The sequence below is a fragment of the Leptidea sinapis genome, chromosome 7, assembly GCF_905404315.1.
Source record: "Leptidea sinapis chromosome 7, ilLepSina1.1, whole genome shotgun sequence".
Classification (NCBI taxonomy): Eukaryota; Metazoa; Arthropoda; class Insecta; order Lepidoptera; family Pieridae; genus Leptidea; species Leptidea sinapis.
In genome coordinates, this window is record NC_066271.1 from 4,580,473 (window position 1) to 4,605,175 (window position 24,703).

Below are 24,703 nucleotides of genomic sequence, written 5' to 3' on the forward strand. Positions count from 1 at the left end.
AGCGTCTCTACGCAACGCCAAGTGATCCATCCGTTCACAGAGCACTCGTGCTGCTCTGCGTTACACACATTCAAATGATTCGAGCTGATACTGGGGTACTGGGATTCAACGGTACAGCTTCCGACTTCATTACATCATCAAACATTCAACTGCATTATTTAAGAAGTCCCCAGCTAAATAGCTTTAAAGTATCCAACCCATTTCAGGCATTTGGACATATATAAGAGGGAGCAGAAGAAGGCTATGGAAGACATACCCAACTACCTTGGTAACCCGATAAACGCGTTCACACTGATCAAGAGGCTCACATCCGATCTAGATGACATTGAGAAAAGCATCGATATTGGAACAGGTATTGCGAATGCTAAATTTATGCTAATGTAAGCTTAACAACGGTACACGGATGTGAATGACTGTGACACAATCGCGGTAACTGTTGTTTTTTCTAATTTATTCGTGCGATTAAGCGAGGTTTTACTGTTTCTTTATATTTGTGTTAAAAACCGATTTATCAACATCACAACACGTAGTAAGTAACGGTATTATCACCATCAGCAAGCCTCTTTCAAACACAGAGCGTTTCTCGCAGAAATTTCTTCCGCGCACAAAAGCAAATAAATTCACCAGTGGGAGGCTCGGTTTCCTGCCTCTAAGCGCAATTAAGCGTAAATTAAATGCAAGGCAAATGCGTAATTAAGTGCAATTTTTTTCGGTTGAAATGGCCCCTTAAGTACTGAAAATGCTAGACTTAACAAATTATGCCTGAAGGTTTACTAGCGGAATCAGCGGTGCTGCTTAGAATTTTGAGTCTTTGAGAATCGTGATTTGAGCTTGTTACTTTACCTACGTGACACTTGTACCTACTTTGCACTTGTACCAAGTATCAAGTGAACCCCATGCTCTGTGAGAGGCTTTTTTGCACAGGATGCCGGCTAGATTATGGGTACCACAACGGCGGCTATTTTTGCCGTGAAGCAGTAATGTGTAAACATTATTGTGTTTCGGTCTGAAGGGCGCCGTAGCTAGTGTAATTACTGCGCAAATGAGACTTAACATCTTATGTCTCAAGGTGACGAGCGCAATTGTAGTGCCACTAAGAATTTTTGGGTTTTTCAATAATCCTGAGCGCCACTGCATTGTAATGGGCAGGGCGTACCAATTACATTCACCTGGAGGTCCTGCTTGTCTCGTCCTTTATTTTTCATAAAACAAATGCTCGTTCATTGGTGAATAACATTTAATAGTATATTGTTAACCGAGGGTCGAAAGAATCAATTCCCGAGGTATTTAGACGCCCGAGCGCAGTGAGGGTGGCTATAGTCCACTTTACTTTTTATTTCGAATATGAGGAAAATAAAACTAGTTGTTTATCTAAACTATACATTGATAATATATCATAATATAAGTAGTACCTATTTAAAATTAATTGTCAAATTAGGACAATTTATTACGACTGTTTAAATTTTAAATATGGAACTCAACGCGTAATTGTTGCGGCCTATTCCGCTCAAAGAAGTTTGCGCTAAGTTCACACTGGCTGTTTAGAAAGTCACATAGCCATAGCTTTTTTTTAATTAGTTTTTTTACATAACACTCTGCATAGCTGAAAGCAGTTCTATTTTTGAAGTTCATTCCGGCCCTTATGTGGAAAGTAATTTGTATGAGTTTTTCCGTCTCCATTGAGGGAAGCAGCATTTTCCACTCAATAATCAGATCGAGACAACATTACTTTCCGAGTATGTGAAATGAAAAATATATTCATTTGATGCCTTCAACGCGATACATTAGAATCGTGCTTCACGTGTGTGTGAGTCATTGAGTGGGCTTTGCGGATTTCATAATAACTCAAGATTTGACAAGTGCCGTAAATTATGTTGATAATGTACAGTAAAGGTCGCATGCTGACGGTAATGATGTTAACAAATATTAGATACGTGAATGATGATTTACAAATTAGCAAATATATGTACTAAATGTATAGATAATATTATTATGTGTGAGTAAACTCAAATGGTTTCGCTTTTGGCCTTGACTGTATTTATTTTTATCTATATACAGGTGTCTCAAAGTTATGGGACATGAAGGGAAAGTACCTTTAGAAGAGTTATTAGTTTTTGGCCATTCTTTCGATGTGCATCATAAGAGTAGGGGTGTTTTTTTTTTAAATTTAAGTCGACTCGATTCCCAGACGAGGCAAGTAATTTTTAGAAAATCTTTGAATTCAGAATTACTAACTTTTAAAAATAACATAAAGTCTTCTTTCAGTAAAATAGCCTATCTTCGATATTTAAAGTATTTTCCCTTCATGTCCCATAACTTTGGGACATCCTGTATACGAATCGTCTTCTAATGATAAGTAAAATATCTGGACGACTTTGTTTTTAAGAATGTATAAAACTATGATTTTTAAGAATGTACAAAACTTGAACCAAAAAAAAAACTAATAGGACATCTGGATTCGAATCGGGGTCTTCTAATTTCCGGTCACCCAATGTCCCATCTGAGCTATCATAGTCGTGTATATAGTGGCGAAATTTACCATTGTATTCTAATGTTATTGTGGCTGTTTCTCATTAAAAAACGGATAAAACTACATTTTCTAAAATTGAAACCTAGCCAGATCGATTTCTTGCCCCAGAAACTACTTGTACACTAAATTTCACTAAAATCGTTGGAGCCGTTTCCGAGATTAAGTATATACAAAAATTGCTCGTTTAATGGTGTAAGATATCTGTTTGACTGTTATATAGTATTACATAACTATTATTCACATGCAATATTACGGAATGGACATTTTTACCAAAAACAAAAAGTTACAAATGCATAGATGCTAATTGCATTTTTATAACTTAACGAACTGGAATTATTTGATTGCAGTTATCAAAAGTCATAATATTTTTCAATTATATACGGTTTGGACAGGTCAATGTTCTTCATTACATTATTAAGATAAAACGCGGAAAAGGTCTAGAGGATTTTTTGCAATTTCATGTTTTCGATGCTATCTTACTCGCACTGGGTTTTTTTTATTGTTAATTTAATTGCGTTATTTTGAAAGTTTTGTAGTTCCGAATTGTATATATCTTTTATTATACTCAAAATGATTAGAACTGGCCAATTAGAAACTTCTTTTTTAATTAATTTTTAATTTTAGAACTTTTTGGTAACCTAATGTAGTATATTGCATTCATTTGTCATTTGTTTTTGTGAATTGGCGGCAAATCTAAAACTCTTGTTACACGTGAAAATGAACCTAACGCGAGAAAATTTTCTAATGATAAAATTCGAGGTATTCGCTTTACGAGCCCTGAAGATACGGTGAAAGCTTACGAAAATGCCATAGATGAGACCCCTAAGGAATAATGGGCCCACTGATTTTCTCAGTGGTTCCATCGAATACGACGATGTGTAGAGAGGAACGGAGATTACTTCAAAAAACAATAAAAGTATTGGCAACTTTCTACATTAAGCCGTTCTTCATTTTCTAAACATTTTCTGTGTTACCTAGGTATCTATATAAATGAAATATAATGGTGTTCATTTGGGCGCTCCCCACGGAAATACTATTGGATAGATTTCAAGAGCGGGTATTTCTTACCATCAGCTACCACGAGCAGGGATCGTCTTGTCCCTTATTATCATAAACAAAAATTAATCTATCTTCCAGAATACATCAAGAATGTAACAGTCACACATCATGACGTGAAATATCCAACGCTGGAAGATCTGGAAGGTGCAGCCATTGCTCTGACCCGGCTGCAACAAACATACGACCTTGAAGTGGATGAGCTGGCTGAGGGGAAACTAAACGGTGTAACGTACAGGTAGATAGATTTATACCAGACTGAATAATTATTTATAAAATACTTACCCCCTTATTCATAATAGTCTGCTAACTTAAAGCATTGCTAATTCTCGTTCTGTCTTCTTCTATTGAATCTAAGTCAGAATGAGAAAAAACACTCCTTAGCGGCTATTTTAAGTTAGCGGACCATTATGAATAAGGGGGTTAGTAAATTATTTATTTCAAATCTGAATTAACGGGTTCATAACAAAAACATACTATGAATAGGCATGTGTCATAAGCATAATATAACATTTAAATCATAGATTATTTTACTTCTAGATCAGTGTTTCTCAACGTGGGGCCCACAGGGGGGCAATTTGATAGTTAAGGGGGGAAATTTAAAAATGTACTCGACACGCCTTTAACCCTTTCGCTTTGGGTTATTTAAATGCAAGACAATATCGGTGACAAATTTAACAAAAAAGGTAAATTCCAAGAATGTGAAAGAAAACTTTTACTACCGTTTCCATCTTCATATTTAGCTGAATTCGGATTTAGTGCTGTAAATGGATTACTGCGATAAAAAGTAAATCGACTTGATATAACACAACGCGGAGATTTGAGATTAAAGCTAAGTACATTAGAACCTAATTTAAGATCTTTGTGCAGCAAGCATCAAGCGAAAGAATCGCACTTAATGAATATAGAAAAAATCAATATTAAAATTATTTTGAATTTCAGTTTTTCATTTTTGAAATTTTACCTACGATGTTTTGATAACCATTTAACAGTGATTTCTTCCTAAAAGTTATTATTTATATTTTAACAGAACAAAACAATTCTTGAAAGGTACAAAATTATGTATGGGGGGCATAAAAAATTTAGAAATGTTAAGTTATGACCTAAAAAAGGTTGGGAACCACTGGTGTAGATAGACTGTGACAGCTGTGAAGACGTCAAAAAAAACGGCGAACTAATAACCTCTATTTTTAACAATAAAGTATAGAAACAAAATGACGAACGTATCGCGAATATAAGGCGTAACTTGTCATACACACTAAAGTAATAAAACTGGCCTGTTTTCATGCGTTGCCTAACAGCAAGTGGCTCTATCTTATATTAAAAACTATACAGAGTCCCTTAGAAAGCGGTTTTATATTCATGGCACTTACTTAGGCAATATTTTTATATTTAAAAGTAGCACTTATACATACACATACTCATAAATAAATTTATTTTTTATTGATTTATCACAAGAGTACGCGCTTTTTTTGAAGGTATGTCGTATTGTCCCGGAAACACCGCACAAGGAAGCTCATTCCACAGCTTTGTAGTACGTGAAAGAAAACTCCTTGAAAACTGCACTGTGGAGGACCGCCACACATCCAGATGGTGGGGATGATATCCTAACTTGTGGCGTGTCGTGCGAAGATGGAATTCGGCGGCAGGAATAATTATATTATTAATTTATAATATTAACTCAAAATAGGTTTATTTTTGATACATTTTAGGTTGTTGGATTTGGAAGAGGAGTTCCTCACTTAGAATAATTAATTATTTAGATAGAAGGTTATATCCACTGCTATGGTTGTATATACCATTTTTAATAGCGAAATTATTTTTCAATTTTTATTATAGTGTAACATGCATGCATTTTTACATTATTCGTGATTAACTGTGAAAAAAAACTATTTTTTTAGTACACCAATGAGCGCTGGTGATTGTTATGAGCTTGGCAAGGCTTTATATACTGAACAAGATTACAGAAACGCCCTCGCGTGGATGACTGTGGCTCTCCGTAAATTTAAATTGGAAAAAATCCGTTATCATTTCACCGAAGAGGATATATTGGAGTATATTGGATTCGCCAATTATTTATTAGGTGAGCATAATACGTTAAATATATTCACACATCGTCATCATACGTTTGGATGTGTGCCAGACGTAAGGTATAAAATTACTTTCATGTTGTTCCAAGGTCGATATGACAATTTTTTTTTTATTATGGAAGAGGGGGACAAATGAGAATACGGTCACCTGATGTTAAGTGATCACCTCCGCCGCATGCAATACCGAAGGAATTACAGATGCGTTGCTGGACTTGGAAAAGAAGTATGCACGCTGTTTTTAAGGTAACCTTTTAAGCAGTATGGAAGTAAGGAGGCTTCTTTGCACAGGATGCCGGCTAGATTATGGGTACCACAACGGTGCCTATTTCTGCTGTGAAGTAGTAACGTGTAAGCATTATTGTGTTTCGGTCTGAATCGCGCCGTAGCTAGTGAAATTACTGGGTAAATGAGACTTAATATCTTATGTCTCAAGGTGACGAGCGAATTTGTAGTGCCGCTCAGAATTTTTGGGTTTTTCAAGAATCCTAAGCGGCACTGCATTGTAATGGGCAGGGCGTATCAATTACCATCACCTGAACATCCTGATGGTCCTGGAAACACTGCACAAGGACGTTCATGCTACATTTGTATGTACTTGGAATAAAGTTCCTCGTAAACCGCAACGTAAACGAATACCAGACAACCAGATGGTGGGGATGATATTCAATTTTGTGACATTTCATGCAAAGATATAGGAAGTGTGAGTATAAATAAATTAACGGAAAAATAATGGCCCGTAAGATGATTTTTCGATGAAATTTATTTGTTAATTAAAAAAAAGGTACAATTTGTACCATAATTGATGGACGATGCGGGACTCGAACCCGCACCTGTCAGGTTCTGTCCGAGCGCCTTACCAACTGAGCCAACCTTCCAAGTGACGCATCGACCGTAAATCTTAATATGTCTTGTTCAACTCTTAGGTTGTGGCTCCATATACAGGATCTACTTTACAATAAGGATATTTAGAAATAATAGATTGTTTGTAACTAATTTTAGTAGGCTTCATAAGATACATGATAGCTTTAAGGGTAAATGTATACACTGTTATAATAAAGTCTCAGCCACTGTTCAGGCATTCTCTATAAACAAATTTAAATGTTTTATGGATATAAAACTGAATATTTAAGTGATCGGACAGTCTGGGACTAGATTACGATTATATTATATCAATAACAGTAAAATATTGTATATTTTTATTAAAAAGAGCGCAAAAAAAGAATGCTGGGAGAGTTTCTTGCGCCGCTTCTAATCTCTCAGAGCGCCATTTATTTCTGAAGCGGTGGTAGCGTTAGAAATGACATCAAAAAGAATTCTAAAGGTATCAATTTTGAGATAATAAATGACTTTTATGCCTTTTACGGTCAATAACATGTATATTTAATCCAGGAAGTGAGGGATAGCACTTAAAAATGTCACTCTGTTTAAATTTATGCAGTTTAAAACAATATTTGTCTTCAGGTGATATTGAGGTTGCATTGGAGTGGACCAAGAAATTGCTAACAGTGAACCCTAACCACCAAAGAGCTCGCGGTAACGTGCCGCATTACAACAAGATGATTACTGAAGAGAAGGAAGCCATGAAACGTCGCCGTCGTGGGGTGAATAAATATCTTTATTTCATTTCGCATGACCATGATGCTTGCAACAGTTCGGAATGATTATAAATACTCAAAAACTGGTTACTATTCCGTTAGTGATGATAGTGCTTAAGCTATTTTGTAATCATAATTATGAAGAATGTGGGACTCGAACCCGGGTCCTCTCGGGTTCCGTCCGAGCGCTCTTACCAACTGAGCCAACCGTCCGAGTGACGCATGAATCGTAAATCTTGGTATGTCTTGTTCAAATCTTAGGTCGTGATGAATGATGGAAATAAATGGATGGCCCTGTCGATCGACATTTTACCAGAGGGTAAAAATTTTGGAATACCTTCATACATAGAGATGTATGAAGGTTTTCCAAAATGAGGACATCCTCAGAAGGCTCTTATTAAAATTTCAATATAGGATAAGATTTTACTTATTGTAAGTAAAATATTACTACCCATACTGAAAGGATGCCTTAAACCTGAGGATAACGGGCGCAATAAACTAAACGGGCTTTATTTTTTAAATAATATAGTTATAATGTAATATCGCACAATAAAACTTATTATTTAGGATTTACGACAGAGCCATTTTTTAATAAAACATTTAAATTTATTTATAGATAGTGCCTGAACAGTGGCTGGGACTTTATTATAAAAGTGTATACATTTACCCTTAAAGCTGTTATGTGTCTTATGAAGGCTACTAGAATTAGTTAGAAGCAATCCCTTATTTCTAGTGTTTATAATGTACAAAATGAAATCGTTGTTGATATGCAATCTACAATTCAATACTTTTACATTTTGTCAATATAATAAAGCAGTTTGTTGCCTACAGATTATAATTACAAACGGAACTCTTTCCCTTTGGAAAAATGTTTTCGTCCAACACAGCTTTTCTACCAATCCCGTAAGTATCTAACATTAGTAGTAGTGTTGCTATAAACCACCATCACGTTCACCAGTGGGAGGCTCCTTTGCACAAGATGCCGGCTAGTTTATGGGTATAACAACGGTGCCTATTTCTGCCGTGAAGCAGTAATGTGTAAGCATTACTGTGTTTCGGTCTGAAGGGCGCCGTAGCTAGTGAAATTACTGGGCAAATGAGACTTTACACGTAATGTCTCAAGGTGACGAGCACAGTTGTAGTGCTGCTCAGAATTTTTGGGGGTTTTCAAGAATCCTGAGTGGCACTGCATTGTAATGGGCAGGGCGTATCAATTACCATCAGCTGAACGTCCTGCTCGTCTCGTCCCATAAAAAAAAAATTTGATCCAAAGAAAACATATTTTTCTATTGCATACAACCATTCATTATCCTTTATCAACTGAAATACTGCGAATCTTATGGGTCGTTTAAATGACATCAAATTACTCATAAAGACTGTTAAAAAATTTACATTGCTCAACCACATGATTCCATCATATAATATCACTTATTGAAAGTCAAAAACTATCAACCATTCGAAAAAGTATGACTCAGACCTGAGAAGAACGGGCGCAAGAAACTCAGCGGGCTTCTGTTTTTGTCACTTAGAGTATGCTATTGTTGTTTGGCTTCCAAATGATGTATTTTACACATTAAAAGACTGGAGCATGTGACTTAGCGAAGATTCATAGATCAATAGTTTCATATGAAAATAGACTGAAATACTTCAAAATGATGACCCTTGACCAAAGGAGACAATTGCTAGATTTAAATTACTAAGAAACCATCTAGACTGCTCAAGTTTATTATCTAAGTAAAGTATGGGGGCAAGGCCGGTTCTCGTGGTTGTCCATTGTTGTGGGCGAAAGCAAGAAAAAACCCAGTCTTACAAACACACAGTATAATAGTCAGCAACAATCGTGGCAATCGTAAAAGTTGCTACACTTCACAAACACAGCAATTACGTTATAAGAACGTGGTGTTCCTGGCATGAGCGTGCGACACAACCGCCTCGCTTGATAGCTCTTTCCTGACTGCCCACTCGCCCGGCGCCCGCTATCGCCCGCACTCGCACCGCATGCCGTCTTGCCATGACATGCACACCAGAATACCGAATCATCTTTATACTCGCTTTTTGTGCTCGACGTTCTGAACTACGTAACAATATTTAAATTACAATAATAAAAATTTATACAATTAAAATCACTTAAATTAATAAATTAATGCACTCTAGTGTTCCTAACATGTATTATTTACATTACCCATGTAATACTACTACCACCATCCCACTTTTATGTAAAGTGTAATAAATGCAGTACATCGGTTGATATCCACATTCCTTCATCACATCGAACCTAGCATGTTTCGTAAATCGTAATTAGTAAAAGCAAAGTCATCCACTAGGGTATTTTTTTTCCTTAATATTTCTTCCTGTTTTCAATAATTAGTATTAGTTATATTGTAGTTAGTATATATATATTATTTAATTATTTCATAGATATAAATAAATTTCATATTTCATGCCAACATACATGTTTTTAACAACTATTGTTAATTTTATTGAAGTTTAGGTATAAAACATATTTAAAACAAGTTTTCATACACTATCCACACTTGTTGGATAGTGTTTTAAGCATTTACCAGACAATACGCATTTTTTTTAAAGATGAAAAGAAGAAGATAAATGGAGTGGTCACAGAAACAAATTTATTAGCAATATTTATCTCAACTTACATTAAGACACTATTTCAATACTTTTATAATCGTTGCGCAGGCATCAGTAATGCATTGATTACTTCTTGCCTTTTATGTCCGAGGCAAATAAAATAAAGATGAATATGAATCACCAATAGCTAGAAATTTCAAACAAACAGCTAACAAAAAAAAAAACGCGTATACCTTCCCTAAGGGCCGGCAACGCTCCTGTGAATCCTGTGGTGTTGCAAGAGATGGTCTGCCCTGTACTTTCCCCGGGGCGTAAAAAGAATAGGGGAGGCCCTTGGGTGTCATAAGAGGCGACTAAGGGCTTTTTAGATGTGGGAGAGTCACGCTGCCGTCTTTTGACGTCAGCACAATCGGGCCAGACTCGTCCGGGTTAATTACCACACTCGCACAGAATACCGCCGTAAAGTAGCGGCCTAGTGCCCGCTATGTTTCGCATAGGTTAGTGTCGAGGACCGGTGGCCATTCCATTTAAGGGGTTGGGACCTGTCTACTCTCTGGCTCCCATAGTGGTAACGCTGAAACCGATCATCTCATGGGCTGCGTTCAAGCGGCAATTGACGACGTGCTTGCACGGATTTCCTCCGCTGAAATCGTAGTCTTGGGTGATTCCAATGGGCACAATGCCGAATGGCTTGGATCTCGTACCACAGACTACGCAGGACGATCTGTGCATATTTTTGCATTAGCGTATGGTCAGTCCCAATTGGTTGAGACGCCAACGCGGCTCCCGGTTGTGGATAGCCACATGCCGTCCTTATTAGATCTTCTGCTGACTACACATCCCGATGGTTACCTGGTCTTTGTCGACGCCCCTCTCGGAACGTCTGGCCATTGCCTGGTCAGGAGTGTAGTGCTTATCCGACTCCAGCGTCGCAGACCACCAGCGACCCGCCGCGTTTGGCACTACAAGCCAGCAGATTGGGATAGGATGCCCTTGGGGCATGGTTTGTTTCCCTTCGGATGATCCTGATGATCCTGGTTCGATGCGTCAGCTAAAGCAGCATCTGACTGCTAAAAACAAGCGTATCGAACGTGGATTGCGGCGCTGGTCACAATTGATCCGAACTGTAAGATTTTTTAAGCGGCAAATCGTCCGTGCGAAGTCAAAGCACGTCGTCAAAATCGGCAAACCACGCAAGGTGTGGTCGTTGTCGAAAGCTGCTCTTGGTAACTTCAACCAGCCGTCCATGCCGCCGTTGCACATGAGGAATGACACCTGGCCCATACGGCAAAAGAGAAAGGCGATCTCCTGTGCGCTCTTTTCGCCTCCAACTCAACTCTTGCGACAGCGGAAAAACACCGCCGACCATCCCGCGGTGTCAGAGCTCTATGCCTAAAGTACTGTTCAGACAGAAAACTGTTAGGCGAGCTCTGTTTTCGTTGGACGTCAGGAAGTCGAGCGGGCCGACAACACTTACCTTAAAGCCTCGCGTAGTATCGGAATACTGGGTCTCGAAATCTTGAGCGATTCCCAATTTCGTGGCCATCTGGAGGGCTAAGCCAAATTGGCTTCGAAGAAACTGGGCGTCATTAATAGAGCTCGGCAACACTTCAAGCCGGTCCACATTCTAGCGCTCTATAAAGCGCAGGTCCGGCCACACATGGAGTATTGCTGTCATCTCTGGTCTGGCGCACCCCAGTATCAGCAGATCCATTTGACCGCGTGCAACGAAGAGCAGCTCGAATTGTCGGGGACCCAGTGCTCTGTGAACGGCTGGATCACTTGGCGTTGCGTAGAGATGTCTTCATTGTGTGTTCTACCGCATTGATCACGGGGAGTGTTTCAAAGAGCTGTTTAACCTGATTCCTGCCGCCGAATTCCACCTTCGCACGACACGCCACAAGTTAGGATATCATCCCCACAATCTGGCGGTCTTCCACAGTGCGGTTCTCAAGGAGCTTTTTTCCACGTACTACAAAGCTGTGGAATGAACTTCCTCGTGCGGTGTTTCCGGGATGATACGATATGGGTACCTTCAAAAAAAGCGCGTACACCTTCCAGAAAGGCCGGCAACGCTCCTGTGATTCCTCATGTTGCAAGATATTGTGGGCGGCAGTGATCACTCAACAACAGGTTCGCTCGTTTGTCCTCCTTTTGCTTAAAAATTGTTGAGGGAGTGATGAATGTAGGGTGCAAATTTTTGAAGCAAATTCTACAAATTTACTGGTGTGATTCTAACAACATTTCTGAATCCACTTCTGTCTTCTATTCTTAACCATTCAATATGACACGATATGTCCATTCTTGGTGTCGTCTCCGCAATAATGATCACTACCAGTACGTGCGTGTTTTTCTTGCATTTGCTTCATTGTGTATGATGTAGCTCCTTCACTTTCGATTATTAGTACCAGTAGTCAATTGAGCTATATTCATTAAACTTCAGGACTGATGTGTCTTAATTCTACAAATTTAGCTACAAGCCCACAACAAGTATAAAACATGAGATCATAAACATGTAGTTCACAAACAATTTCGTCCAACAAGTGTCATACAAATTTTGTATACAACAAGTTTTATATTTTTGAATTTCGAAAGCGTTGTATAGAACTTGTATTTGAAGTTTGTATTAAATTTGTCAAATACATGTATAATACCTTGGTGTAAACGAGGGGTAAAACGCGCTTTAAGTATTTGTTTCAATATTGTTATGATACTTAATATTTATTTTTGTTAATTAGACTAGCAATTAGTTAAAAATAATAATTATAAGCGTTAAACATGACACACAATATAATTAATTATATAAAATGTAAGATATTGACATCTGATAGGTCACACCTATCTAGTTTATATAAAAAACCCGATAGTAAAATCTAGCTATCATATTATTTATTTTATAACACAGCCAACTATTTGGCAACCCGGTCCCCTGCTTCTTATAAGCAGGTTAGTTCATAGTTGTAAGTTGATAAGCACTGCTTCTATTGAGCAGACTGATGATTACTTTTTGGACTCTGCTTCTATTGAGCAGAGTAATAATGTTATAACCATTGCTTCTATTGAGCAGAGTATTAATTTAATAACCACTGCTTCTATTGAGATTTAAGCAGTGTACTAGTATAAGTAAAGATTTGGAATATTTTCCAAAATATTAAACAATAAGACAATAAAGGACTCCTCAAGCAGTGTAAAAACAAGTAATATAACAAGTACTAGATTAATAATTAATTAATAAAAATTGCAAACCTGATGCACCAAAACATGCAAGGACTATTTGGTAAAGAACTTGAACTGGAGTTATTTATGAATCATAAAGATATACATATTTTATGTTTAACAGAGCACTGGCTCAGAAAATATGAGCTCATCTTTAACTTCAGTGGTAATCAGGTGGCAAGTGTTTCTTTCAAAAAGGAAATCATTTTAAGCATACTGTAATCGAAGAGTTAAAAACGACTTAAGACATACGCACATACACTCATACGCACATACACTCATACACACATACACTCATACACACATTCACTCATACACACATACACTCATACACACCTTTATATTTATTAGTTAATTATTTTTTATTTTGATTTAATCATAGTTTAATTAGAGCGTTAAATGTTATACCATAAATAGTGTGAACCTGTAATTGGCAGTCGGCCATCGCATAATATTTTTGTTATTAGTTTAATTTTTGTGTGCTGTTGGTTCAATAATAATAAAAAAAAGTGCATTTAGCAGAGAAAAGGCTACACGCGGAGGTTCTCTTATACTTGTATGTTAAATATTTAAATTCAAAGAACGAGAAGATATTGTGGGTCTCTGTTGAACGTACCGAATGTATAGTTCTTCGACAGTCAAATCAGGTGGTCTCTTGTCATTTAATGATTCGGCAACAGCTGGTATTTATAGGAATAGACAAAGGCTATATGAACTATATAGTGAGAGATCATTATATAATCATGATGCATCTTTTCTCAAGTATGTTAAAAATACTCTAAATTATTATAAAGTGTTTGTTCTAATGCATCGCAACATTGAATACAATCTATCAATAATAGTACGAGAGCTAGCAACGTCAGGAAAACAAGCATTTCAGGTAGGCCATGTTTTAGATATCCTATCTCTCTCACTCTTCCGGAATCATATGGACTATCTGGCTGGCGGTAGTGGTTGCGTTCATCAGTGCGCATCCTACCTGCACAGGTAAAATATCTATTTTTTAAATCATTTTAAGAAGTTTTTTTTTGTTTTTTATTATTTTTATCGAACTTTCCACAACGTAAATCTAATATTGCCAGACATTTTTATTGCTATTTAAACTGTTCCAGACGCTAATATCGAATTAAAAAAAAATATTTTTTCAAAATAATTCAGTATGGCTGAAATTTTTTTATAATATTATTTAAGTATCTAAAAACTTAAAATTAATTTGCCAAACAATAATTCGGTTGTTCAGCCAGACCGATTTAAAAGTGGAAAGTGATGTATACCACATTTTGCTTGGTCTACAAATAGTTGTCGAATAAATAACAGAGAAAGAATTAAAAATTATTGAATAAATGTGTGGATTAATGTAGTATCAAAATAATTATTTATTGTTGAACAAAATTAAGATAATAATCAATCTCAAGTATGAAAATAAACAAAAGTTATATTTTTAATTGATAATTGTATCACAAAAAACGGAGGCATCTTGATAATCATAATCTTCATCATCATCTTCATCACTGCTGTCATTTTCATTGTCATCATCGTCTTTTGGGTTGTCATCGTCTTGTAATAAGTTATTATCTGTAAAAGAATGAAAAATTTAATAATCTTTCACCAAAGAAATTTTTTAATATTTTATTTTTAATTTTTACCTTTAATAATAATGTCGGCAACTAATGATGGCAATTGCTCTCCAACAAACCAGACAAAATCATATTTACCGTCATTTATGGTCCAGCTGGAAACTTGAGGTGATAGAGATGTGGGGTGTTTTAAATGAGCATTTCTCCAAAACTTTGTAACGTAACGAACTCGCAGTAAATGCTGATACAATTCACTTTTGCATGGTGGTGGTAGGCTTGATGGATCACAGTTACGAATTTTTTTTTCAAAATTATCATCTGTTTTTTTAGACCTATAAGTGTTTGAAAACAGATTGAACCGAACTTCATTGACGTTCCAAGAATCACGAGCTCCGTAAATATGACAAATTAACTTTTCTAAGATCTTAAATGTCTCATTCAGCAATTCTTCATCATCTGTTATAATATTTTGATACTCTTCTGATTGCTCTAACAGTTTAAAAGGTCGAAGTTTACCTTTCCGGAAAAGAGCTGGTGTGTAGTCGCATCCTGGTGACAACAAAAATTCAGCCATACTGAATTATTTAAAAAAAAAATTAATTCGAAATTAGCGTCTGGAACAGTTTAAACAGCAATAAAAATGTCTGGCAATATTAGATTTACGTTGTGGAAAGTTCAATAAAAATAATAAAAAACAAAAAAATACTTCTTAAAATGATTTGAAAAATAGATATTTTACCTGTGCAGGTAGGATGCGCACTGATGAACGCAACCACTACCGCCAGCCAGATAGTCCATATGACGTCCGGAAGAGTGAGAGAGATAGGATATCTAAAAACTGGCCTATCTGAAATTCTCTCTCAAAAACGTTGCTAGCTCTTAGACGATAAACAATCTATCAATACACAATAATTCAATCTCAGCAGGAAGTTGCTACTACTTTTGAGAATTTATTTACTGAGATTCCAGTTTCTACCACAAGCACTCTTGTCTCCTCCACCGGTGTTGCTGAGTCACTTCTTCTGGAAAAATGTTAGAGAATGTCAACAAATTTTCAATTTTAATTTGCTAGCCATGGAGAAATAATTAAAACTTTTAATTCTCTTGACATGAAAAAAACTTCTGATATATGGGGCATTTCTGTTAAAATAATAAGTTCAATAATTGATGTCATAGCACCATATCTTGCAATAGTCTTTAATAATTGTATTAATCGTAGCGTGTCTCCTGACTGTCTGAAACATAGTAAAATTACACCAATATTTAAGTCGTTATTTTCTTTTGACCCGAAAATCTATAGTCCTGTGTCGGGTTTGCTGACCGTTAATAAAATTTTTGAAAAAAAAATTTTTAAGCCAAATGCTTACTTACTTTAACTCTCATTAGTTACTTCATTTGAAAAGGCTTGGGGACGTTCAACAACGGATGCAGGTATTGAGCTAATCAAGAATATTTTTGATGCCTGGGAGGAATCGCAGAATGCACTTGGCATCTGCTGTGATTTATCTAAGGCTTTTGATTGTGTTCAACATTCAACGCTGGTCAGGAAGCTATGTCACTATGGCATAAAAGGAACTGCGCTCGATCTTCTGACTTCATATCTAAACAATAGAATTCAGAAGGTTGACGTGAAGGGCAGGAGATCTCCTGGGACTCAGTATGGGGGTACCACAAGGGTCTATTCTTGGACCGTTCCTCTTCCTTATCTATATAAATGATCTTCCTAATCTTATAGAGAAAAAACATAAGGTAGTATCGTTTGCGGACGACACTTCACTAATTTTCAAAGTGAAAAGAAACCAAGCTATATATGACGAAGTGAACGATATTCTATCTGACATCGTGTACTGGTTTAGCGCTAATAACCTATTGTTAAATAGCAAGAAAACTAAATACATTAAATTTACCGTACTAAATGTCAAAAATGTAGATGCAAGTGTTTTGTTAAACGGAGAGTTGATAAAACCGGTGGAATCTGCTATTTTTCTTGGCATTACTCTGGATTCCAAATTACAATGGGCCCCCATATTGAAGGATTGGCGAATAGGCTTAGTTCTGCAAAAAAAGATTAGACATTTAACTGACATAGATACGGTGCGACTAGAATACTTTAGGTTATTTACATAGGATAATGTCCTAAGGTATATTGCTATGGGGCAGCGCTGCCGATATTAATACAATATTTGTGCTGCAGAAGAGGTCCTAAAGAATCGTTGAGAGCAAAATTCAAAGAAATTAAAATCTTGACTGTTGCTTCTCAATATATTCTTGATAATGTAATGTATGTTCATAAGCATATAAGTGAATTTGCTTTAACACTAGGAATAGATATAAACTTATAATGCCTACTACTTGGCTAAGTCGAGTTAGTATTTTTTGGGGCGAAGTATCTGCTTTTACAACAAGATCCCAGGAAATGTTCAAAACAAAAGTATTACGTTATTCAAAATAATTTTTAAAAAACGTTTGTGAGGTAAAGGTTACTATAACAAAAATGACTTTCTTAATGATACCACAGATTGGGAATGGAGCGACCACCCACAGGCTATTAAATAACAAGTTTAATTATTGTACAATATTACTTTGTAAACATATTTTTTTAATGAAAAAAAAAGCCCGCTGAGTTTGTTGCGCCATTGCCAGGTCTGAGGCATTCGTTTGGGAATGGTTGGTCGTTTTTGACTATCAATAAGTGCCCTATTTGGAATAAAAATATTGGAATTTGAATTTGAACCTTTAACGCAACAGTGCTTTCATACCTCCTCCATGGTAGAGTTAAACGTTTAACGCAACATTGTTGGAAGTCGCATTAGAAGTTTCACTTCAATAAATTATCATTGCGTTTAGAGTATAAAATACTCTCTACCATATTATGCTAAAGCGAAGTCGTTAACAGAGCTCCCTGCATGATCGGTGGTACTTGTACCTCGGCCAGGGTACCATTCGGTGTGGTGGGCGTTAATATCGCCAAAATACACGATCTCTGCAGTGGGGATCTGCTCCAATATGGAATCTGGATATATTATAGCCGTTTGAATGTGCTCAAGGAGCCGGTCAGTCTCTACGTTACTGCTATGGATTCTATTTTGTATTCTAGTCCTGTCCTTCAAGGATACTCAGGAGTCGAGAGCGAGTCTTGCTGAAAGAACAATTCTTAGTCATGGAACATGGTATTGATTAGGGGCTTTACCACCTTCTCAAGAATCTTATCTTCGTTCATCTGCGCCATTGTTTTGACACCTTTTGAAGTAAGACTTCTTTAGGCGTGACTAGGGTAACTCAAAATATTTTTGTGACGGAAGTAACGTTAGTACTTCCAGCAGAAAAAAGTCAATTGAAACAATTTAAAGTTTAGTTTAAAAAATTGTTTCAAATTGCTCAGTAATATTTTCTGAAAATCTCCAAGTGTCTTTGTTCATTTATGACTACTTTATAATAAATAATTAATAAAAGTTCTCAGTCTGACGATTGCGACATTCCTTAATTTTTCTTCGTCCATCGGACAGGCAAAAGGTCCGAGCCCATAGAGCCATTTTCGTTAATATTCAATAACAACGTTATATTGATATGTGTAATATTAATAATTTAATTATTTTTATTCAATTATTTATTAATAACACGGCTTTAATTAATGTAAGCATATATTTAATGGTATAAATTAAATCTTCTTGTCTTTCAACTTTTTAAGAATATTTGTTATAATATACTGGATGTCCTAGAATAGGTAATAGGTGGGACAAACAAGGGCAAACGAAAATAACATATTTTGTCTATGAGCTTTCAGATAAGCAAAAAAGTATATATATGTATTCGTTAATTATTCCTAAAGTTAATTATACTATAGTTTTACTTCAATCGCGCGTAAAGATTAGGTACACGCACACACTTTTTATTTTTACAAAATAATGACCTCTTCTACTCCTCGTTAGCTTAATGACCACGATGTCCTCTGCTGACTACTTCTAGAAAAATATAATAAATTAGAAGCTTCTTTAAAGTTTTAAGCATAAACTCAGTTATTCCCAATAATAATATGAATACCAAAAATAAAATATATTATTATTGTTAAGATCTATAGACTATATTCTAGATTCTTAATAGATTTGTCTTAATTAGTCTAATAAACATTGTTGAGAAGTATACAAAAAACCATACTAATTATATGAATGTGAAAATTTGATGTTTTTTACTCTCAATAAAATTAGCACATCTAGTATAAATGACCTTGAAAATGTTACCCGAGACAGATTCGTTTTTGTTTATAACAGAGCAAGGGTCAACATGATTTTTTGGTCATAACATAGTTACCACGCGAATGAAGTCACAGGCAACAGCTTAAATGAATATTGTAAATAATCTTCCAACTAGTCTTATTGTCAAACAAATAAGTTTAAATTAGTTATAAAGTTGTTACAAAGTTATAAATTTATAAAAATACTAGCTGACCCGACAGACGTTGTTCTGTAGATAATAAAAACAATACTGTTTTATAGGAATTTGCCAATAATATTTAAAAAACATCAAGAATTATTTCGTAACGTTTGCTCCTTGTTGTTATAATGAAATTGTTTCAAACCGTGCGTCAATAAATTATCTCACAGAAAATATGTCCATACAAAACAATATTGGAAATAAAAATAATTATGGCTCCCAAATCGAAATAAAAACTATCCTATCTCTCAAGTTGGACTAAACTGCACCCAATGAAGTAATCCCTATTAAAATCCGTTCATTAGTATAGGAGTCCATCGCGGACAAACAACGTGTCACGTAATTTGTATATATTACTAGCTGCCCCGACAGACGTTGTTCTGTAGATAGTAAAAAAACAACTGTTTTATATTTCAAAACATCAAAAATTATTTCGTAAATATGCTCCCTGTTGTTAGAATGAAATTGTTTCACAGCGGAACTGTCAAACCGTGCGTCACTAAATTCTCTCATAGAAAATATGTCCATACAAAACAAATATTGAAAATAAAAATATTTATGGGTCCCAAATCGAAATAAAAACTTTCCTATCTCTCATGTTGGACCAAACTGCACTCCATGAAGTAATCACCATTAAAATCCGTTCATTAGTTTAGGAGTCCATTGAGGACAAACATTGTGACACGATATTTATATATATTAAGATTAGATCTGAACTTACTTAATATACTTCTTTTGGCGCGTTAGGGAAAAATTGTCAGAATGAATTTTTACGTTGCGCGCGCACACCGTCACAATTTCGACACCTGTCGTTAGCTGGTCAACTAGACCATTTGTATCATAATTCAGCTACCTAGCCTCATATGTCTACTGAACCACAACCAATGGACGAGAATTTAAGTTTTTTATTATTATAACTTTAATTTAAATACAAGTTAAAAACAAAACAAACAATTTCTCGCTTATTGTATAAAAATAATTTAATGTTATTTAATTACACGTAAATAACGTGACCTAACTGAATATTTATGCGGTATAATAATATTTTCATTAGTAGTATGTAATATCTTCTTTATTACAATATTGTTTTTTGTACAAACGTAAAATAGGACAAGGAATAATTTTTTTTAAGGATTTTTGTTTTGTTACGCCAAAAAAGAAGAAAAACTTCTTGCGTGCGTACTTCCAGTACACATACACTTTTTGTTATTGCTATAATTTTAAAGTGAAACTTATTGCACTCTCTCAAAATTTTTCGTCTGTGTGTTGCATGTCGCGTGACAGTCGGGCGGCGCCTATAGTTCGCAGCAGCTGACCGTGTAGTGTATAGACTATTACTCATTTGTGCCAGTGCTCCACGCTATTTTGTTTGTTTTTAACTTATGAATATGTAAAGTATAATATATAAATTTGTTTTCTTTTCTATGCTGATATTAAGGTTATTTTGTGAAAAAAACAAAGTTTCACTTACATCGTGGTTTCATAAAACCACACAGTTGCTTTTTTTAAATGTAATATATTTATTAATTTGTTATGAAGTTACTAACTTGTTATAAACATCCTACAGGACACAGGCGAAGAGATAGAAAAGGAAGTTGAAAAACCGGCGTCATCGATGTCCTATGAAAACGATTTCACTATTTACGAGAAACTTTGTCGTGGCGAATCCAACTTATCTCCAAGTATCAGCAAGAAGTATGTATCAATCATATACTTACGATATACTACGACCTGTATAGCCGAGTGGTTAGCGATCCTACCTACTAAGCTAGAGGTCCCGGGTTCGAATCCCGGTTTGTTTCCGAGTCATGGATGTTTAAATGTATTTATGTATGTTCATATGAATTTATGTATGTTTAAGTAAGTTTATTGTATTAAATATATCATTGTCTTGTAACCCATAACACAGGCTATAAATTTTACTTAACTTGGGGCATGATTATTTGTGTAAAAAGTGTGTCAACATTATTATTATTATTATATACTAAGTTATAGCCTTATTGAGCTTCTGGACCCGATAGCCCGATAACGCGGAACATATTTTCTTTATAAAAGAGGGGGAAACCGGGCAAGATGCTCACGTGATGGGGACGTGCGAGGCAGCCGCCCATGGACATACGCAACACCAGGGGTCAACAGATGCGGTGCCGGCCTTAAGGTGGGAATATGCTCTTTTCTTGAAGGTCCCAAAGTCGTCACAGTCAGAAACGCAATTTATCAATAACAGCCACTTTCTGGAATCAATTACCGGCGGCTTGTTTCGTGAACCGATACGACTTGGGAAATTTAAAGAAAAGAATACTCACACCTTAAAGGCCGGCAGAGCATCTTTTGACCCCAATTGCAGCGGATGTCTATATTCGATTACTTCACCACTCCCCATCACGGGAGCCTCTCGCCCGTTTCATCATCATTTCAGCCGGAAGATGTCCACTGCTGGACAAAAGCCTCCCCCAAAGTTCGCAATGACGATTGGTCCTGCGTTGCCACTACGTCTTCAAGTACGTGGTCGCCATTCGAGGACCTTACTGCCCCAACGGCCATTGCCCCCCTCTTATATATATAAATACCGATATTTTGTTGTGGTTTAAAGGGTACACCTATAATTGCAACGAGACGTTCCATATTTACCCATAGACCTTTCTATGATGTGTTACTTCTGAGATATAAATCATTATTTTGGGCGGATGGAGCCTCTTAATATGTGGTCGTCCATCTGTTCATTCTTTCATACATTCTCATTAAATTTCCAATTGGAGAACATGGTTTTATTAATTGATAACAAGACGTCGCCCCTAGGTTGTGGTTTGACGGTAGTTGATAAAAATATTTAGGTTTTTGGCTTAAAGTAGAGAAATAGTAGTGTGACAGTTCACAAGTACTTAGTATCTTGGCTAACAGACTCATGAAAAAGCGAAAAGGACATCCGAGTTCGCATTAGAACTTGCTCTAGCATCTTGTATGAGGATGAGAAAAGTTCTTTGCAGCCGTCAATTTTCTCTTAAACTTCGTACCAGACCCCTGCAAATGCTACATTTGGCCCGTTGTTTTATACGCTTGTGATACATGGACCTTAGTGGAAGACTTGCGTAAAAAGATATCGTATCTTATGATGGTCAGCAGGATAGGTACCGCCTGCTGCAAACTATTTTGATGGGGAAAATTGCTAGTAAAAGAGGTGTTGGAAGAAGTATTGGCGCAAAAACATAAATGGACTGCCATCAAGACAGTCCAAGAACTATTCCGCCTACCCAGGGACAAGGAGAAGTTTAAAAAACTGATTGCTGACCTGCAGTAATGGAGAGGCACGTGAAGACGAAGAAGTGAAATAGAGGCAAATTTCATCTTAAATCGGTAATTCCGTATCTTGTCGTCGACCATTTATCTGATTTTTGTTGAGATTGTAAAATAATATAAATTGAGATTAGAGGAATTATTTAATTTACCTAATTTGTACTATACGTGTTAAAATGTTATTCGTTTTAGCTTTTTGGAGAAGAAAAATATGTTTTTGTAAAGAACTCTGTTTGTAAAAACAGCAGCTATGTCAAGGTCAAGGTTCCTTTAGGCCGGTAACTATCTATCGAATTCTCGCGAACATTCGACGTAACAATATATAGATATACCACTTCAGTCTGATTGGTTGACTATAGTACCCACAGATTTGTTAATCTTCTAAGCTGCTATATCATGGCAAAATTGTGAACATTGTTTATTATTTCAGGTTATCATGTCAATACTTGACAGGAGAACACCCGTTCTTAAGGTACGCGGCCATCAAGATGGAATATCTGTACAGAGACCCGGACATTGTCTTGTATTACGACGTGTTGAGTGACAATGAAATTGATTTCATTCAAAAACTGGCGAAACCTAATGTGAGTTTTATTTCGTTATAACTTTAATTCTTAAATACAACTAATAAAATATATCAATTAGTTTTATTTATTTAAATAAAACACTTTATGAAGGATTAAAACGCGTGTAGTCGTAACTATGTTTTTACATTAAATTTTTGCGTAAAAGTTACATTTTTTTATCATTTTGGTTAGCTACGTGAAACCATTGAAATTAAAAGACACCCAAATTTTAATAGAGAGGACGGTGGTGGCTGGATGATCTTATTACCGAGAGGTCTGCTTAATGTGTTTTTTATTATTATTTTTTCCTTTAAAGTTATTATATATTTTATTTTATGAAATGCTCACATAATGCCGCTATTTATTGACGGTATCTGTGGATTGATGCATCTACTATACTCAATAACTCTTGTGTTTATAAGTATTGATTTACTTTTTGTAAACTTATTTTATTTGTTTACTTCGTGTAAGCCTTTCAGTTTTTGACATTTGAGTATTTTTGTTGCGTCACTTAGCATATATTGTAATTGAAATTATTTGTAACAAAATTAAAATGTAAATCTTGACTTAAAAGAGTGGCAATGAGTTTCTTGCTTCTTCTTCTCATTAGCTCAACCTTTTACGAAGTAACGGTAAATTCAATAAGAAACAATAATTTTATTATTTTTTTGACATTCATAAGTGTCATTTCCGTGACCTACATGAATAAAGTGTTTTTGAATTTGAATTTGGTCTTAAATTATCTAACACCTGCTACTACCATGCGAGATATTCCCAATACAAGTGTCCTAAGACAACTTTCTGGGAAGTCGCAACCACTAAAAATGTATATGTAATCTTTGAAATAAACGAAATTTATATTTATATTTTATATAAACCGAACTATGTATACCAAAAAAGAAGAGGACACTATCAGTAAATATTGCCAAAAATCATCTTTTTACAGCAAATACCACCTCCGATGCTAGAAACTTCACAATAACAACTATGACAATTACTATATTCACACATTTCAACCGCAGTCCCCCTGAAACCGCTATCAGAGGGCCTACCATCAACTTTTAATAAGCGATGCGATTCCGATGCAGTTCGATTTAGGTACCTAAACTGAATCGCTAAAATTCGTACCATGAAGTGCCTTTTACTGAATGGCGTTTGAATGCCATAAGAAGAATGAACGAAATAAATTTGTGTGTGTGAGAAAGAGATGACGCTCTACAGTCGTTGCATATGTTTGTCTTTCTTACTTATTAAAGTGTCGTATTGAAACATATAAAAGTAATGTGTTGGAAATACTCATAGAAGGTTAATCCGTTTAGTACGCAATATATTTCGCCGTCCGAACATTCGTTATCTTCGAATGAACTGTACTGCAGTCTGCAATCTGTGCACCTTACTTTAGTGTGGCTTCGAAACTCACGCAGTGTGGAACGCTTACGGAGCGACACTAACAATTAAAGAATACGAATCGAATTGTGAATCTGGTACATAATACAATTCAACAGTCAAATAAGTAAAAGTAATAGGTAATATTATCTCAAAACCACAATTATAGAAATTAAAATAGTTGAATTATATGCTACGCCATCGAAAGCTACTTGTTGTTGCAGAACGTCCTGGGCTTCCCCGGGATATAAAAAGAATAAGGAACTCCCAGGCCAAAGGGTGTCGTAAGAGACTAATAAGGGCATTTATCAGTGGGAGGCTCCTTTGCATAGGATGCCGACTGGACTATGGGTACCACAACGTCGCCTTTTTCTGC

The 24,703-nt window shown here is 35.9% G+C and overlaps 1 protein-coding gene across 8 annotated transcripts in view; it reads left to right on the top strand.

Annotated features, from left to right (window-relative positions):
- The window catches only part of LOC126965388 (prolyl 4-hydroxylase subunit alpha-1-like), a 213,086-nt gene that overhangs the window by 10,419 nt on the left and 177,964 nt on the right, over window positions 1–24,703 (top strand). For 4 of the 8 annotated variants that reach the window (XM_050808961.1, XM_050808966.1, XM_050808967.1 and 1 more), the window contains 6 exons: window positions 207–352; window positions 3,668–3,824; window positions 5,488–5,669; window positions 7,138–7,277; window positions 8,103–8,174; window positions 20,649–20,776. In XM_050808961.1, the coding sequence (XP_050664918.1) occupies window positions 207–352; window positions 3,668–3,824; window positions 5,488–5,669; window positions 7,138–7,277; window positions 8,103–8,174; window positions 20,649–20,776 (825 nt within the window). Of the gene's footprint in view, window positions 1–206; window positions 353–3,667; window positions 3,825–5,487; window positions 5,670–7,137; window positions 7,278–8,102; window positions 8,175–20,648; window positions 20,777–22,805; window positions 22,960–24,703 lie in introns of all 8 variants that reach the window. The other 4 variants (XM_050808965.1, XM_050808963.1, XM_050808969.1 and 1 more) reach the window with 3 other exon arrangements.